This window comes from Chrysemys picta, chromosome 1, assembly GCF_011386835.1.
Source record: "Chrysemys picta bellii isolate R12L10 chromosome 1, ASM1138683v2, whole genome shotgun sequence".
Classification (NCBI taxonomy): Eukaryota; Metazoa; Chordata; order Testudines; family Emydidae; genus Chrysemys; species Chrysemys picta.
In genome coordinates, this window is record NC_088791.1 from 148,258,887 (window position 1) to 148,276,950 (window position 18,064).

The window sequence follows — 18,064 nt, forward strand, 5'->3', positions numbered from 1 at the left end:
TTTTTACAATTAAACTCTCTTCATAAATAAAATGTATTTTTTTTACCTTATTGCTGTATCCTTGCTTTTTATGTTTAGCTCCCACAGAATACAATACGGGAATCAAATCTGGAGGACAGTCAGCAAAATATTCTGTGCAGGTAACTGGTGACTCATGAATGTCAATGGGATAAGGATTTTCAAAGATTGGAAAACTAATGGAGGAAGAAAATTTATTAGTACCACTGTGACATGTGGAGTAATATTAGATTTTCTTAAATATTAAAGTATACAAAACAAAAACAAATTTATCTAAATTAAAACTATCATTATTCATAATACATGCTATTTTCCTTATTTCATATTTTCTTTAAAACGTATTTATTGTTTTTAATCCCAAGCATAAAATGTACAGTCAGCCAATAAGGGTCACAAAATTAAGGTACCATGACTGCAGTCCTTTCTCTTCTTAGTTTTTAGTCACATAAGTAGTCCTACTAAAGTCAATAGGACTACTTGTGTGAGTAAGGGTTTGCAGGATCAGTTTCTAATTTTCCCCCACATCTGTAGAATTTTCCCTATAAAACATAAAGATTACATATGTTTTGTGAACACTAGAATCAATAACATATGATTTATATTACAATTAAAGGCCAGAATTGTCCATAAAATTATGCTGTAGACATACTGTATTAGTAAGCAGATCTCATAATAAACAATTTTACTCAATTTGACAGTGGAATATTAATTCTCCATGGTTTGTACTGTTGAAGCAATTGCAGACAAGTCACACAACAATTTAATTGCTGTTCACTTGTATTAGCTTTATCTGTCAGGATAAGGAGTAATGACTCACACTTAGAGCAACAATAAGCATAGAATGTCTTTCATAAATGAAAAATGCACAAGGAGAGGTTACATTACTTACCTTGTTCAGTAACTGGAGTTCTTCAAGATGTTTTGTCCCAATGGTGCTCCTTGGGAGGATGTCCGTGTGCCCATGCACTCTTGATCAGAGATATTTCTGCTAGTAGTTCCTGTGGGCTTGCACTGCATGCCTCCTCATGCTCCAGTATGAGAGAATATAGGGAGGAGGAGACCTGTGCCGCTCCAGTTCCTCTCAACCTCAGAGCATGGTAAATCTCTGAAGCAGGAGGAAAAAGAGGGTGGGTAGTGGAGCACTCATAGGGACAAAACATCTCAAAGAACTCCAGTTACTGTACAAGGTAAGTAATGTCTCCTTCTTCTTTAAGTTAATGTCCCTGTGGGTGCTTCACATGAACATAAGAATGGCCATTCTGGGTCAGACCAATGGTCCATCTAGCCCAATTTCCAGTCTTCCGACAGTGGCCAATGCCAGATGCTTCAGAGGGAATGAACAGAACAGGGTAATTATCTAGTGATCCATTCCCTGTCATCCAGTTCCAGCATCCCAGTATGAGGAGACTCCTGAGTAGTACCTTAATATGGAAGAAAGTGCTGAAGAGGTGGACCCAGTATGGAGTATAGAACATCTTCACCAAAGACTGCATTCGCACTGGAGGCATGGAGTTGGGCATAATGCTGTGAAAACATGAAATGGCATACCAGATGGCTGCCTTGCAAATGTCCTTGATGGGTACATTCCTAAGGAGGGCAATGGAAACAGATTGAGACCTGGTAGAGTCAGCAAATGACTCTAGGAAGGGGTTGCATCCCGGAGGACTCATAGCAATGCAAAATGCACCCCAATACCCAGTGAGATAGTTTCTCTTGGCAAAGGAAACAAAGAGTCTGGGGGGATACCCTGAAGGGCTTAGTTCTGTGAAGAGAGAAAGCCAGGGATCATCTTATGTCCAGTATATGGAGACTCATCTCTTCAGCAGGTGAATGTCCTGATTGGTGTGGAACTCTGATGACACTTTAGGGAGGAAGTGAGGGTGATGATGCAAGATAACTTTGTCTGGATAAATTGTAATATGGAGGGTCAGCCATGAGAGCTACTAGTTCCCATCTTTCTGGCTGAGGTGATTGCTACAAGGAACAAAATCTTGAAGGACAGATGGAATGGCAAGTAGGTTGCCATAGGCTCAAAGGGAGGTCCTTTTAATGTGTTAAGCTCTAAATTATGGTGCCAGTGTGGGGTAGGGTCCCACACTGGATGGAACAGATTAAGGAGGCCCTTAAGGAATCTTGTTGTTCTAGGCTGTGCAAGACAAAGACACCCTTGACAGGCGAGTGGAATGCTGCAATGACAGATAAATGAATCTTAACAGAGTTCAGAGAAAGACCCAGCAATTTCAGGTTTAGTACCTAATTGAAGATGAATGCCTGGAGAGAATTGGCAGGAGATACAGAATGTTGGGTGCATCAGATCTGGAAGCATTTCTAGTTCTGCAGGTAAATCCTTCATGTAGTAGGTTTCCTGCTATTTAACAGAACCAACTGGACTTCAGGAGAACACTCCTGCTCTACACCCAAGAACTACTGAGAAGACAAGACCTGAGAGGCAGGGATGATAGGCTGGAGTGGGTTATGGAGCCTGATTCCTGGATCCAGAGGTCTGTCATCAGGGGAAGGTGCAGAGGTGGACATGTCACCAGATAGGTCAGGGTTAGGAACCACACCATTCTCAGCCATCTGGGAGCTATGAAAATGATAACTATTTTTTCTTGTTTCAGTTTGAGCAGGGCTTTGTGGATCAGTGAAGTTTGAGGGAATGTGTATAACAGACCTGGGTGCCAAGAAGCAAGGAGAATGTCTTCCAGGGAGTTGTGCCATGTTCCCCACTTGATAAGATGTAGCAGCATTTTGAGTTGGAAGGGGTGTAAGACGCCACATAAGACAGATTTATTGAAAGACAACATTGGTCAGCTCCCACTTGTGGTCTTGATGGAAAATTCAGCTCAGTGAATCTGTGATGATGTTTTGTGATCCCGGCAGAGAGATCACTGAGATATTTATTTCCCGGGCTAAACACCAATTCCATAGCATCACCGACTCTTCGCATAAAGATCGTGATTTTGCTCCTCCTGGGCGGTTTATATAGCACATGGCTGCTCAGTTGTCCAACATCACTCTGACTGACTGGAGCTAGCTGAGAGGTAGGAAGTGAAGACAGGGCACTTATGTGTAGTGACAACTCTTGAGGAGTCCATCTGCCTATGGCTGTATGATCTTGTAGGTGAGCACCCCATCCTAGAAGTCAGGAGCCTGTAGTGATGACGTGTGTGGCAGGTACACATGAGAAGGCAGTTCCCATGCAAACTTTTTGAGGGTCCTTTCACCAATTGAGGGAGTTGGATACAATCCATGGGACCAACACCTCTGTGGACAGCACACAGTTGTTGAGAGTGTAGGATGTCTTGAGCCAGGCTTGAAGACACTGGAAGTGCAAGCTTGCATGGGGGGTTACAAAAGTGTAGGCCATCATGTATCCCCAAAGCTGAAGACAAGCCCTCGCCATGGTCTGTTGGCTCTGTTGCAATGTGGAGATCAGGTCAGACATCATGGTGAATCTGTCTGCAAGTAGGGACACCTTGACTGCCACCTGTATAAGGTGGCCCCAATACAGTTGCACAGGCATCAGGGTTGTTTTGTCTATGTTGAGGTGCAGGCCTAGGCAGTGGAATAGAGCTAGGGCCTTCTGAGTGTCAGACTGAACTTCAAGAAAAGAATGGCGCTTGTGGAGCCAGTCATCCAGATAGGAGTCCTTGAATGAGTGAAGAGAACCATCCAGGTGTCACTAAAGAGCTTAGGCCCTTTGAAGGGCAAGTCTCAACAGTATTTTGCACTTTCCTGGACAAAGTGAAGGACTGTAGCCAGGAGGCCCAATGCATGACTATGGCAGTGGTCATAGAATGAGAATCCATATCTGCTGTTTCAAGAGAGGCCTGCAGGGAGGCTTTGGCTACTGTCTCACTCTCTGTAATAAGAGCTTGAAACTGCTCTATTGTCCTGAGGCAAAAACTCAATACAGTGAGAAAATGTACTATAGTTGGTTAAGTCATATTTTGCCATCAGGACTTGGTAGTTGGTGACTCGGAACTTAAGAGAGGCTGATGAGTGGCTCTTAAGCCCTAGGAGGTCCAGATGCTTACGCTCATTATCAGATAGTGCTGATTTGAAGTGATGTTTCCTACTCTTTCATTGGCAGCATCAACAAGAAGAAAGTTAGGGGTGGGATGAGAAAACAAGTACTCCATAATGTGAAGGTCCGTTGAGAGAGGAACCTTAAAGGTACCATTGAGTCCAGGGAGTGTTCCTCTCAATGAAAAATAAGTTTAGCAATATTGGAAGTGGTACCAGAGAATACCCCAGTCATTCTGGAGAGGGCTGTCTGCCAGTGGACGGTGCCAGGTAAGATTACTTCTTTGAAGAGTCCTTAGTCTTCAATGAGTCCTTCTGTCCGTAAGAGTCCAATCTTGGTTCTGATGGGTCCATATCTCGGGACTGCTCAACAGTGGGTTTCTCGGTACAGTTTCTCGACACCTAGCTTTGTAAAAGTCTCTTTCAGCAGTGCTGGTGCATTGGTACTATACCTGGTGGCAGCTTTATCAGTATCTGCAGCAGGACACAAGTCTCCCTACTCCCAGATCTAAGTGGAGAGGAATGGGGTCTCTTACATTTGGTTGTTTTCTGCAAGACTGAAGTTGTCCCCTGGTTTCTGGAGGTCAGAGCTGGAGCTAATGAAGTCTCTGCAGCTGAGTCCAATATACAGGATGGAGGGCAGAACTGACCCCCGGGGTCTAAGGGAGCACTCAATGAGAAGTTTCTTCCCTTCGTTTTTGCCAGCCTTTAAACCAGAGCAGATCTTACACTTGGATGAGATGTGAGTCTTTCCAAGACAACGGAGGCAACTGGATTGCCCATCACTGAGTGGGGAATAGACTGGTGACTGGTCTGGCAGGGCTTGAATCCTGGGGTCTTGGGCATATCCTGCAAGAAAAGCCACCGGTCGAGAAGGCCTGAGAAGAAAAACAGGGCATCAAAGAGAAAGGGGGAAGAAGTGGGGGGGAGACCCCCCTTCAAAGCATAAATGGTGCTAGAAAGGTAAATTAACAACAACAAAACTAAAACTACGTATGAAATGAAAATTAAGAATAAAAATGTGGCAGAAGAATAACTGCGTTAGCTAGATAGTAGATGCTTCAAAACTCCATCGCTAGCTGCAGGTGGCTGAGACAGAACTGGAGTGGTGTGGGTCTGCTCCTCCTTGTATGCCCTTATACTGGAGCATATGAAGGCATATGGTGTAGGTGCAAACCTGTAGGCACTAACAGCAGAAAAATCTTCGATTGAGAGTGCATGGGTGTACACACATCCTCACCTAGAGCACCCATAGGGACAATAACCCAAAGAAGAAGGCCTGATTCTGATTTCACTTCCACCAGGTTTTACACTGCTGTAACTGAATTAACTTACATAGAAAAATCAGACAAATGAATATATGCGTGCCTAGTGAAATATTGTTGAACAGGCCTGTCAGTGTTGACTGGAGAGGAGAAAGAATTAGTATTATTAGAATTCCAGGCTGTGCTGCGCTGAAGATATTAATAATTTTGGAGCATCTACCATGTGTGGATATAAGATATTATCTTAGAGAAAATGGGAAAACCTGCTGGCCTACATTATCCTAGGGTAAAATTGCCTCCAATGAATGTAAAGTTTTTACACCAGCAAAATAAAAAAGAAAAGTTTGAATAGATTTTCAACATTATCAGCTAGATATTTATGAAGCAGGAACAGTTTCATATAGACTTTGTACTTACTTGCTTTGTGTTAGGTCAACAACAATGAGATCTTTTTCCAATAGTACAACTACAGCATAGGGTTCTTGAAATTCTAAAAGTGAGGAATCAAGCACAAAAAACATGCAGAGCTTTCCTGTTAAGCCTTTTAACCAAGTTAGCCAAATTATATAATCCGCTCCTGAACAATTATTGTATTTTAAATAAATGATTTGAGATAGATGTCTGAATAATAACTAAAGACAGATTTGCAAATTAGAAAGCATGGCATTTGATTAGAGTCAGACAGTGATGTAGATGGCCCACAATGATAAGTAGCTTTGGTGACATAATTGTTGATAAACATATATAGCAAAAATAGCCCTATGTAATTATAGCATGCTAACACGGTGTTGAATGAAAAGTAAAGGAGTGGAGTAGGTGAGTCCACCTTAACATCTGAAGGCAGCTGGGTATGTTACTCTATCACTGAATCTAATTATCACACACAGGGAGGTACCCTTGTTATAGACCTTGTGATCACAGACTGCAAAGGTTTAACGGGTGTTAGAGTTTTTCTGTGGGCAGTGATTGTCCAAAGCTACATTCCACCAACTCCTTGAGATGCACAGTCCACCAACTCCCAATAGTGCACAGCTGTAACCTCAAATGCAAAAAGTTCACTAGATCCATTATTTTAAAATGTGAATTGGGGAGAGTTAATGAGGAGACAAAGATGACGAAGGTACACTCTGGAGGTGAAGAAAGAGATGCAGTTGTACTGCAAACAGAGTTGGGGAGGAATAGCGTGTAATGGGCTGAAAAAGAAGACAAAGATTTAAATTGCCCCCTCCTCTCCTAAATGTCAAGCTGCCATTTGCAGTGTAGATTGCGGTCTTCTAACCACTCTTACACCACTTACTTTTGAAAAAGTGAATTTTTATCTAAGTTGCCAATCACCTTGGTATCCAAATTATGATGTTCCAAATTTAGGGTTTTTTAATAGAAATGAGTTCCAGATAATCAAGGGAAGGGACACAAAGTAGGAAAGAAAGAAAAAAGTTAACATAGTAAGGATAAGACATTATTTATATACTCAGAAGTATTTTTCATAATTAAAACATACATTGCATAAATTGGTTTATGTAGTGATATACCGGTAATTGTTATGATTTAGTTGTGAGCCTGCTAGAGGCATTTACTATTTTGTGATCAATTCAGGTGCAGTATCTCTCTCTCTCTCTCACACACACACACACAAAACTTTCTTTTGTAGACCATACTTTTGTTCTCTCTTATTTTATGTTTTTTCTTTAATCTAAAATAAAAGTTATTTAGATCAAAAGCATGAGTATAGGGTTGCTCTTTATGCAAAGAAAAAAAGAACAAAACCCCACTCTGACTGTATTTTTAAGATAATGAACTGTAAAATTAAGAATCCTATTAAAATAACAGTAAGCCACTTTATGGTGTGCAAGGTTGTACTCTTCAGATGGTTGAAGGCACAAGGCTGAATGAACCTGAGGAATGCATCAACTAATGCTCTTCCCTTTGTGGTCTACTATTAATGCACATCCTGTGGTAGCATATTGACACACTGGATTATGAACAACACAGGCTAACATAAAACAAAAATGTACTACTGTGTAAATCAGTAAAAGAATCCATAATATGGAAGCACCACTAAGTTTAACATAGTGAATTGGCAGCCCAGATACATTAATTCAATTATTGAAGCTTCCATTCACTAGACATTGGAAGTAAATATTTGCTTTATGCTAATTCAAATTATTCAACAGTTTTTTTTTATTAATTTACATGTTAAGTGTTTCTTCTACATTTCTGCTCCCCCTCTTTTATGCTGAAGATACCAGACTTAATTTCTTTTAGGTTTTTAGCTTTCCCTACCCCTCACCCTTCTTAGTTTTTTCTGTTAATTTAGTCCTCAATTTAGCAATCCATCCCTGTTCAGCAGAGCAAAACACTTCAGCACATTCTTAATCAAGTTTGTGCTTAAGTGCTTTGCTCAAAAGGGATGGATTTAAGCACAAGCTTAAACACTTTGCTGATTTAAGGACTTAAAGTTCATGAAAAGCACCAGAATTACAGCCATGAGACTTAAGCTCTCCATTTATTTCTGAGCAGTGGCAACGTAAGCTTCCTTACATTGACTGATCAGTGTGCTCCAACTGTGACTTCCCCCCCTTCCCCCCCACACACCATGGTAAGAGGGGAATTCAGTCTCTGTAGCTCATTCATTATTGATCTTTCTGCTGAGACAGCAAACAAAGGGTCCAGTTGCTGTCAATTGTGGTGGTGGTTTTTGTAACGTGGAGAACTGTCCATTGGGAACTGAGATCCCCAACTCGCTTATCATGCTGTATGGACACTAAATTCTGTGATAAGACCACTTCATATAATTTTCTAACAAATCACATTTCTCTTCTTTGACAAAATTGTACTATTGTTGCTTCATACACTCACCATTTGGATATGGTGTTTCACAAAGAGTTAAAAAGTCCACTATAGGGTGATCCATTTCAAGCACCGTAATAGCTTTTCCATGCATGATGGTTAGACTTGGTCTTCGACAAGCTTTGTCATAGGACAGTCCACCAGAAAAGATTATAAATGGTTCACTGTGTCAAAAAACAAAAAGCAATAATAGATTATATAATCTCACATTTGTGTCATGCCTTTCATCCCGAAGTGTTTACAAAGAGAAACAATGAAATTGTGATGGTGGATTTGTATCACTAATACAGATGCAGATTTTAAAGGGTTTATTTTTGTGTGTGGTAATATTTTGAGAGACCCATAGCACTGAGAAAAGCAGGCTTATACATATACATATATTTTACATTAATTAAAAATAGGCCTTAAAATATCACATTTTGAATCTCATCATTTTCAGGTCCCTCTAAAAACTACCCTTTAAAAAGTTATACATAATGAGATTTAGCTGTGTAAAAATACATAATTATTTTATCAATTAAAAGAAAAACCTTATTAGAATTTTTCAGTATAACTGAACATTTATGAACAATGGGTAACAATGGATAGCTTGTTATATGTCATCTACTTCCATATTTGAAGCTGCATTTGGAAGTCTTTATGTGGGCTCTTGAACTGTCTGAACACTTTCATGAAGATCCTGTCCTTCATCAGAGTAGCCATTGCTTTTTTGAACATCCTCTTCTGTACAGGGCTGGCCCACAACATTTTGCCACCTGAGGAGGGGAACTCAAATGACGCCCCCACGTCCCCTCGCTTGGGCCAAAACTTTGAAAGGTCTCAATTCTGCCTTCTTCCTGTTCTACTCCTCTCCTGGTACTGCTCTGCTACCTACCCCACTAAAGGAGAACTAACAACTTAGAATGCTGTGTTCAAAAATTTTAAGTAACACTTAACTTTCAAATGCCTGAACAGCAAATGTAACTTTTCTTGTCTGCATAGTAAACACTGGCATTTTTATCTGTTTGAATAATCAAATTGGTGCTTTCCGTGCCTTCTTAGTTGCAAAGGACTGCTTCCTGAAGGTCCACATTCTGGGCCAGCTCATGCTCTATTGAGATGGTTGCAAGGCCGACCAGCATCTCTTGTGTCATTGTGGAGCATAGATGTGTTTTTTATTAACTTTAGCTTGGAGAAGCTGTGTTCTCCACTGGCAACTGTTAAAGGAAGTGTTAGAAGTACGTGCAGAGCAACAAAAGCATTTGGAAAGAGGGTGGTCATTTTATTTGTGCACATATATTCCAGAACAGCCTTTGGAGTTGATCCTGCTGAAATGTATCTTGAAAGGGCTTTCAGTTCATCACCTAAATCACTCGCATCAATATCACGCATGTCATCATGTGTCAACACTATCTCTAGTGCTCTGCACTGCTGGTGTAGGTCTTCTTCAGGTATAGTGAGGAGTTCTGGAATATCATACAACATCCCAAATATACTGCTGTGTTCCTTGAGCTGCATGAAATGTTCTTCAACTGACTGTATTGCACAATCTAGCACCAGGTTAAAGAATTCAACTTTGAATTGTTGTTTGGAATCTCTTATGGGATTATCCTCTGCCTCGTAATCAAAATGTCTTCTTCTTCGGTGACTCTTGTATTCTTGAATGGGTGGGAAAATAGCTTCAGTGTGAAGTTCCTCTGCCAACTTCTGTGGACTCTTCAGAATGTTTTGAAATCCCTCATCTGACCGGTAAGACTGTAGGTATGACTTTGCTTTGTCCAGTTATTCCATTGCTCCAGATATATAAAAGTCAACACCTTGGAGTCTCTTGCTTACAACATTTATTTCAAACAGTATGTCATGCCACAACACTAAGCCACACAGAAATTTGAAGTTATGTATGTTTCTGGTGATTCCATTTCCCTCTGCCACTGTTCTCCCACAAACAGTTCCTGTCATAGCATTATCCTCCATACTGGCAACTATGGCATCATCTATCTTCCCAATTTGGTGTTTGATAGGCTTTATCGCCTCCACTCGACTTTCCCATCATGTGACACTCAGTGGTTTCAGTGTCAGAGAGGATGTTCCCAGGTGTTGCTTCAAAATTTGCCATCGATGAGTTGATGCAGAGAAAAATACATAGATACTTTGAATTACATAAAAAAATTCAGCAGCCTCACTAGAAGCTGATGCTGCATCACTGACCACCAAGTTCAATGAATGAGAACTGTATGGGACAAAAAAAGCTCGAAGGTTTAAGTCTTGGATCCGTGTCTGCACTCCTCTGTTCTTTCCTCTCATGTTGGCACCATTATCGTAGCCCTGACCTCTCATGTCAGCTATCACAATTCCCGTATCTTCCAGCTTTTTAAGAAGCACATTTGTCATACCAGCTCCTGTAGTATCATCAATGTCAATAAATTCTAGAAAATGCTCTCTGACAGTCACCAGTGCAGGGACATTTTCACTAGGTTCTGTTGTTGTTACAAAACGCACCATTAAAGTAATTTGTTCCGTATGGCTGATGTCAGGTGTGCAGTCCAGAATAACAGAGTAATATCTTGCTGACTTCAGATCTGCCACAATCTTCTGTTTGACTTTTGTTGCCAGTAACGGTATGATCTCACTTTGAATTGTTTTTCCAAGGTAGTGGTGTGTGTACATTTCTTGGGTGGTGACTCTTCTTAGATGCTCCTGAGTACAGCATCAAACTCAGCCATCAGCTCCATAATTTTAAGGATGTTTCCATTGTTTGGTACATACAGCTGATCTGAAATGCCACGCAATGCTAGGTTTTGGGTAGCAAGCATTCTCACTATGGCAATGAGCCTTTTCAGAACATTTTGCCAGTAAAGAAACTCTGACGCAATCTTCTCTTGATGCTGATCATCTATGGTGGCCTTTAACCTTAGTCTCATCTCAAGCTCTTTCCACCTCTGGAATGCTCTCTGGTGATTTCCTGCCTTCTCATGGCATGCCAGATTTCTAGCCAGATTTTTCCAGTTTTTTGTTCCTGTAGAACCCAATGTGGCTGGAACATTGGACTGGAAGAGTTTGCAACAAAAACAGTATGCAGCATTCTGGGTTTTTGAGTACATAAGCCATGGCCTCTCCACTTTGTCACTGTTGGGGATTTCATGCCAGTAATATGTTGGATGGAAACTTCTATTTTCATTGTCTTTGGGGAACATGAAGTTTTTCACTTGCTGTGGCCCATGCAGTACAAGGAAGTCCCTCAGGCTACTGCTCAAGTGGGTCCACAGTCCTGGATCATCTAGACTTAAGGAACTAAACTCAGCAGCAGCTGTTTCTTGTGCCTCCACCACACTCTTCTCTGATCTACACTTTTCTTCAGGAATGTGCATGGTTACATCCATTTGAGATGGAGATATGGATACTGCAGTTGCTGCCAGGTCACCTGCACTCTGACTAACTGGAAGATCAGGCATCTCCTCACCACTCACATCCTCACTGGGGCCAGAAAGCTCACTGTGAACATTTGTGTCTGTGTATCTCAGGAGAGCTCCTTCCTGCTTAGATAGAAAAGCTTCCTTTGCTTGCTTGCTTTTTCTGAATGCTGCCCCAGAGGGGTGTTTTCTTCTTTCACTCATGACTGCTCCTCTGTGCCAGCTATAGTGGCTCTCAACACTCAATTGAAGGGGACAAATAAGCAGGCTGGTAGCAGGGCCTGAGTGAGAGAAGATATCAGCATCTTAAGGGCCTAACTGGCTCCTACTACTTCAGTTGACTGCCTGTTCTTCTTAAGTGGGTTCAGGGAAGCAGCAGAAAACAGGAAGCTCCCTGAGAAGCTGGTGTTAATCAATCCAGGCTTCTGGGGGTGCTAGAGAGGTACATCAGAGGCTCCTCCTCCTCTCTCTCCTTGCAGCTCCTGCTGCTTTGTTATTCCCTCTCACCTTTTCTCCTGCCTGCCTGTTATGTCTCTTGTGCCCTCCTTCCTCCAGCACAGCACTCCAGCATCTCTGTGCATCTAGAGCAGAGAGAATACATATGCACCAGCAGCAGACAAAATTTTCTACACTCTGGGTCCTAGTGGTGCCCACCCCCCGCCCCAGTCTGGCACCTGAGGCAGCCGCCTCAGTTCGCCTCATGGTAAGGCCTGCCCTGCTTCTATAACACAAGGATTTTTGTGGAAGTAACAAACTAATCTAGGTGGACACTTTGACAGAGATCAGGTTTTTCATTAAAGGAGCCATTGCTGTGTCAGAGATATTATCTACATCTATAAACTGGGGAATTAATACATAAAAACACTACAGTGTGTGTAAGTTATAGACATAACTAATGCAAAATCTCAAAACCAAAAAAAGTTAAAAACATCCAGCAGTCCATACTCCTCCCATCCAGAGACAGACCCCTCAGCACTAGCACAACCACTTCAGACAACATACCACAACCCTAATTCTGCCCCCAAGTACAGGTGCCAGTCTTCCTGCATCCTCTTCCCCAAACTTGAGTGTATGTGATTTCATATAGCTGTATATAGACCTGGGGGAAAGTGAGTCTGTTGCGTTTGTGGGTGGTGGTGGGTTGTTCACACCTAAAACATCAAAGTAATTCAAACGTAACTGAAAAGCTCTCATGGAAAGAAAGGGAAAGAAATTTGAACTCTGGAAAGGTGCAATGCTGAAGGATTCCAGGTTCTTAGTCTCCCATTACTAAGATACTTTATACAGAGTAAATACCACCTTTCTGCTCCTACTTGGTATTGACCCGCTTAGCCATCCAAGGATTGCACTTCTGTAATACAACAGATACCTTAAGGAGACAGGATACCAGACTAAATGGGCCACTGGTCTGTCCCAGTATAGTAAGGAGACAGAACAGTGGACTAAATAAACAATGGTCTGTTCAGGTCTGGCAGAGAGAAAGCATACTAGCCTTGATAAGCACCAGAGAAAGGCCTACATATAAATAGTAAATTGGACTTTCCTGGTGTGATAATTCCTAATTTCTTATCAAGAAGAACAAATGCAGCTTTGTATGTTGTAAAAGACTCTAAATATCAAATACCTAGAAAACCTCCCAGCAAAATTTTTGAATAATTAAAATATTAAAAAATGCAATTGCTACTGTTAAACTATAGTCTTTACAAAGTTCAAAACCCTTTTAAAGATCTTTTCAATGCATCGACTAATATTTTTATGTCATATTGTACCTGTTTTGTAATATGTTACTTGTCATAACATTTCTGCCTCTACACAAATTAAACAGAACAATAAGCTAAGCAGCTGAAACTCTAACTTATGTAACTGGAATCTTATATCTGTTAGTTTTGGATTCCAAAAAGATTTTGATAGATGAAAAATGTATTGCTGGGTTGCTAAAATAATTCAGAATATAAGGAATAAAGCCAAAGATTTTGAAATAATGTACATATGATGTGATGATGTTTGCCTGCTTCTTTGTAATATAATAAATTTAAATAAAATAATTCTTTGTACACTGCAGTCTTAAAGTACTATAAGGCAATAGAAAGATGTATTTTCTGATTCCCAAATGTAACTTTTTTCTGTGAAACTCATGAAAAGAAAAATCATTGACCTATCTAGCAAATGCCTGGTTGTCAGACTGTGGTGGAGAGGTGTGTCCTCCTGTCTCTACCCAGTGCAGAACTGCTCATTGCCTGCTCAGTCCACACTTAGATTCCAGTCCTATGAATAGACCATATGGTGGTTCTGTGGGGGCAGAGGGGTAAGAGGTGCATCACAACAACAATGCTGTGGATGAGGCTGACTCCACCACATTCCATGCAGAAGACGTGAGATCTGTGCATGGAACTTGAGGCACAATCTGGCAGGCATTACAGAAATGCAAATAATTATATTATTATGTCTCACTAGTCCTACATGTGATATACTTAACAAGTGTATTTCAAAATTTGAAAAAAACTTGGACCTTTACATAAATTCTCACAAAGACAAAAACTTACATTTAAAATCTATTAAAGTTGCCTAAGGAGAACAACCCCCAACCCACACAAACCCTTAAAAGTAGGAATTCTCCAGTTAAAATACAACAGAAAGTCCTGTGGCACCTTTAAGACTAACAGATGTATTGGAGCATAAGCTTTCATGGGTGAATGCTCACTTTGTCGGATGCATGTCAGTTAAAATATTCTTCTTTCCCCTTACCCCCACCAAACATCATATTCACCATTTCACAGACAGATTTCTCCCCTCTATAAACAACTCCCTTACGCTTCTATCATGTGTAGTAACACATCACACATATCCTAATTCCCATGATTACATTATAACACAAAACCTTAACTCCAACAACACATGTCTTTTAGACATTCACATACCAGAATATTGTGTTCTTCTCTGATGGATAAGTCTAAGGTCAGAGTTAAAGTTCTGCATTATAATGCAATTGTAGGGAATGTTGGGAGTTATTGTATATGCTGGAGGTGTGGGGTTTTTTTACGTGGGGATTTCCTTTTTTAAAACTGTATGTAGAAATTTAGTGGAAAATATGACACATAGATCTTTTAAACCCCTTCTCAAGTCAGACACAATTCAGGAATGTATTTAAGCATGCGATAACTTTAAGCATATGCTTGAGTCCCAATGATTTCAATGGGACTTAAGTATATGTTTAAACACGTGCTTAAGTGATTTTCTGATTTAGGGCCTAATATTGTAATGTACATTTGCACATAGACTATTAATTGGGAAGATGACAAAGGAATATAGTGAAGGTCAAGTCAATGTTTTGTTTTTGCTGTTGTATACTAAATAAAAGAAATATATGAATATTATTTTCCTAAAAGAGCTGAAATACTGTATATAGTAGGAAGGATCAATCTCTGGAAGATTAAATGTGTATCAGAGATCTAAAAATGCATAGAAAAGGCTTAAAAAGCAGAGCAGTCCCATTTCATTTCATTTGCTATGTATTCTGTGATTCATTTGCTTTATTATTTTAATTTAAGAGCTGCATTTTAAAAAATAAATACATAATTTTAATCATTTTTAAACAGCATAAATTGGAAACAGCAGACCATATCATTCTGAAGACACCTTTGGAAACTTGGTTTAAAAGACTTCCTCAGTAGTGCAGGAAATCTATAGCCAAGGTAAGGAGCCTGGACACAATCCAGTTTTCTTGGGTCCTTTCCAGTGATCTAACCATAAGACCATCATCCAGAACAAACAGCATCTGATCATGTAATTACAGCCTGTATCATTCATCTACATGTCCAATAGTGCCTTGTGGATAGAAGTATTCATAAGCAGCTCCATTTTACATACGTAGCCAAGCACATAGATTTGGCTTAATCGTTTCCTAAGGGGACAAAAACATACCTGCTTTTACATGTCTTGTACTCTACTTTAAGAATTGGTTTACAAGACTCAGGTTTTTTCCCATCTCTTTGAATTTTTCCTGTGGAAAGAAAGAAGGTATAAATCTTACTAAAACTTATAATTGCCACCACACTGGATAGTTCTATATATAGCACAATAATTGAACTTTAAAGTCATTGCAGATGGCAGAGTACTAATACCTATTTTCCACTGCAGTTTGGATATTAATTTGTCTGAAATAATTAGATTCCTTTTGCTCTTTTATTCAACATACTTTCTTTCTTCACAGCAAATCCTATTGTCTTTTAAAATTTTGTTTTAAACATATATGAGCTTAAATGTTGTTTCCCACAAGCAAAACAAATCAGACATGGTCAGAGGCAGAGGGTATTAAATAAAAATCAGATACTTTGGTGCTGAGACAGGCCTTTCATATAAAAAGTAACACAGCTGCTAGTTGATTTTGAGAATAATCTGCAGATTAAAGAATATAGGAACCTATACAAGAAATGGCTACGAAGTAGGACACAGGACCAGATAAAACAAACTAATCATAGATATCTGCAAATAAAACCATCTCTTTCATTCCTTCTCTGCAATATGTTTTTTTTTAAAGCATCTTTCTTACCATGTGGGATTGTTATCTGAAATGGTCTGCTAGGACTTTTCAAGTTCCACAGAGTCAAACTGCCATCAGAGTGACTGCACATGAACTGCTTCCCCTCATGATGCCAGTCTACAGAATGAATAGCCTAAAGAAATGGTAGTGAGAACAAACAGGAACGTCATTACAGAATATATAGTTCACATTAACTAATACAGCTACATTTTAATGTGTGACTTGAGGTTATCCTTATCCAATGGCATCTCAGCAATTGGGTGCCTCTTATTTGTCTGCAATCCACCACCATCAGCACCCCTTTAAAGAACTTTCACTCAAATTGCTCTTCAAAGCAGACAAAAGAAGCACCTTCAACTGTACATGCTAACTTAAATGTGTAATAACTTTTCTTAGTGTGTATCATTCTCCACATGCACAGCGAATTTTTTCTGAACAGAATTGTTCAGTTTTACTGAAAACACCAGATACACCTGCAAGCTCAGAATGTGCTAGTGGACATTTGCTACAAGGGCAGATTCCCAGGGGTACATAGGGTTGAGAGATACCTCGCCCACCTGCCCTTAGCCTGTGGAAGTCTTGTTTGTACTGCCTGTGGATCAGCTCCCTGAAATCATCAGCCTCTGGCAACACAAGCACGGTCCTCCAGGCCTCTGCAGGCCTTGCTCTCTCTGTACAGGTTAGCGATAAGCACAAACCAATCCCTGGGTCCTCTGAGCATCCTCTTAGGCTCAGGTCAGGACAGGTGGTGTTAACCTGGCCATCACTTATTTGTACTGTGGTGTCTAGGAAGTGGACCTGCCCTGCTGTGCTCTTCTAACCGCCCTGGTGTCTGGCTGCCAGTAGCGTAGCTAGCGGGGTTCAGGGGAAGCGGCCAGTTCCCCTGACCCCACATTCCCCAAAAGTGGCGCTCTGGCCGGCCGGTGGAACGGGGCCACGGGCCGGCCAGCTCCTGGTGCTCCGGCCGGCTGGCGGAACGGGGCCACGGGCTGGCTGGCTCCCGGTGGGACTCTGGCCCTGAGAGCGTTGCCGGGGGTCTCGGTGCCCTGGACAGCGCTCTGGATGGGGAAGCGGGGCGGCCCTGCGCATGCGCCGCTCCATCTTTCGGCAGCATTTCGGCACATGCGCAGGGCCACTGAAATGCCACCGAAGGACCGGCGCCTTTTTTCGCCGCCCCTCCTCCTCGGCTGCAACCCTGGCTATGCCACTGCTGGCTGCGCGTAATCAGTGGCCAGGCAATTTGCCTCAACCTCCCACCCCGCCATAAACATCTCCCCCTTACTCTCACAGATATTGTGGAGCACACAGCAAGCAGTAATAACGATGGGAATATTGGTTTTGCTGAGGTCTAACCAAGTCAGTAAACTGCACCAGCGAGCTTTTAAACATCCAAAGGCACATTCTACCACCATTCTGCACTTGCTCAGCCTATAGTTGAACTGCTTCTTACTACTGTCCAGGCTTCATGAGCCATGGAAGCAAGGGGTAGGCTGGGGTAGGTGCATCCGCGCGGTGCTGCCAACTGGGAGAGCAGCCTGAGGAAGAAGTCTCCAGCTGGCATGATATTCCAGGCAAGACTGAAGCTCCATTAGACGAAACTTAAAAAGCGAATGACCTCGAGTCATTCCCATTTTTGTCCAGGCGCCTCCGACCGACCTCATCGGCCAGAAGCACCCATGTCTGACCAGGCGCCCCTGACCAACCTAACCAAGGTTGACCAGGAGCACCCACGGGATGACGACAAAGGTTAGTAGTCGTATTGCACCGTCTGCCGTCTGCAAGGCAAGGCAAGGGGATGCTGCTGTGTAGCACTGCAGTACCGTGTCTGCCAGCAGCACCCAGGAGACATACGGTGACAGTGAGCTGAGCAGGCTCCATGCTTGCCGTGGTATGTCGTCTGCACAGGTAACCCAGGAAAAAAGGCGAGAAACAATTTTTTGCCGTTGCTTTCACGGAGGAAGGGAGGGAAGGAG

General features: G+C 41.5%; 1 protein-coding gene across 12 annotated transcripts in view; it reads right to left on the reverse strand.

The window, feature by feature from the left end:
- Nucleotides 1-18,064, reverse strand: part of STXBP5L (syntaxin binding protein 5L) — a 398,900-nt gene that overhangs the window by 123,679 nt on the left and 257,157 nt on the right. For all 12 annotated transcript variants that reach the window (XM_065586857.1, XM_005292701.5, XM_065586846.1 and 9 more), the window contains exons 8-12: nt 16,101-16,224; nt 15,473-15,551; nt 8,172-8,326; nt 5,730-5,802; nt 47-194 (exon numbers count right to left, since the gene is read on the reverse strand). In XM_065586857.1, the coding sequence (XP_065442929.1) occupies nt 47-194; nt 5,730-5,802; nt 8,172-8,326; nt 15,473-15,551; nt 16,101-16,224 (579 nt within the window). The remainder of the gene's footprint in view (nt 1-46; nt 195-5,729; nt 5,803-8,171; nt 8,327-15,472; nt 15,552-16,100; nt 16,225-18,064) is intronic.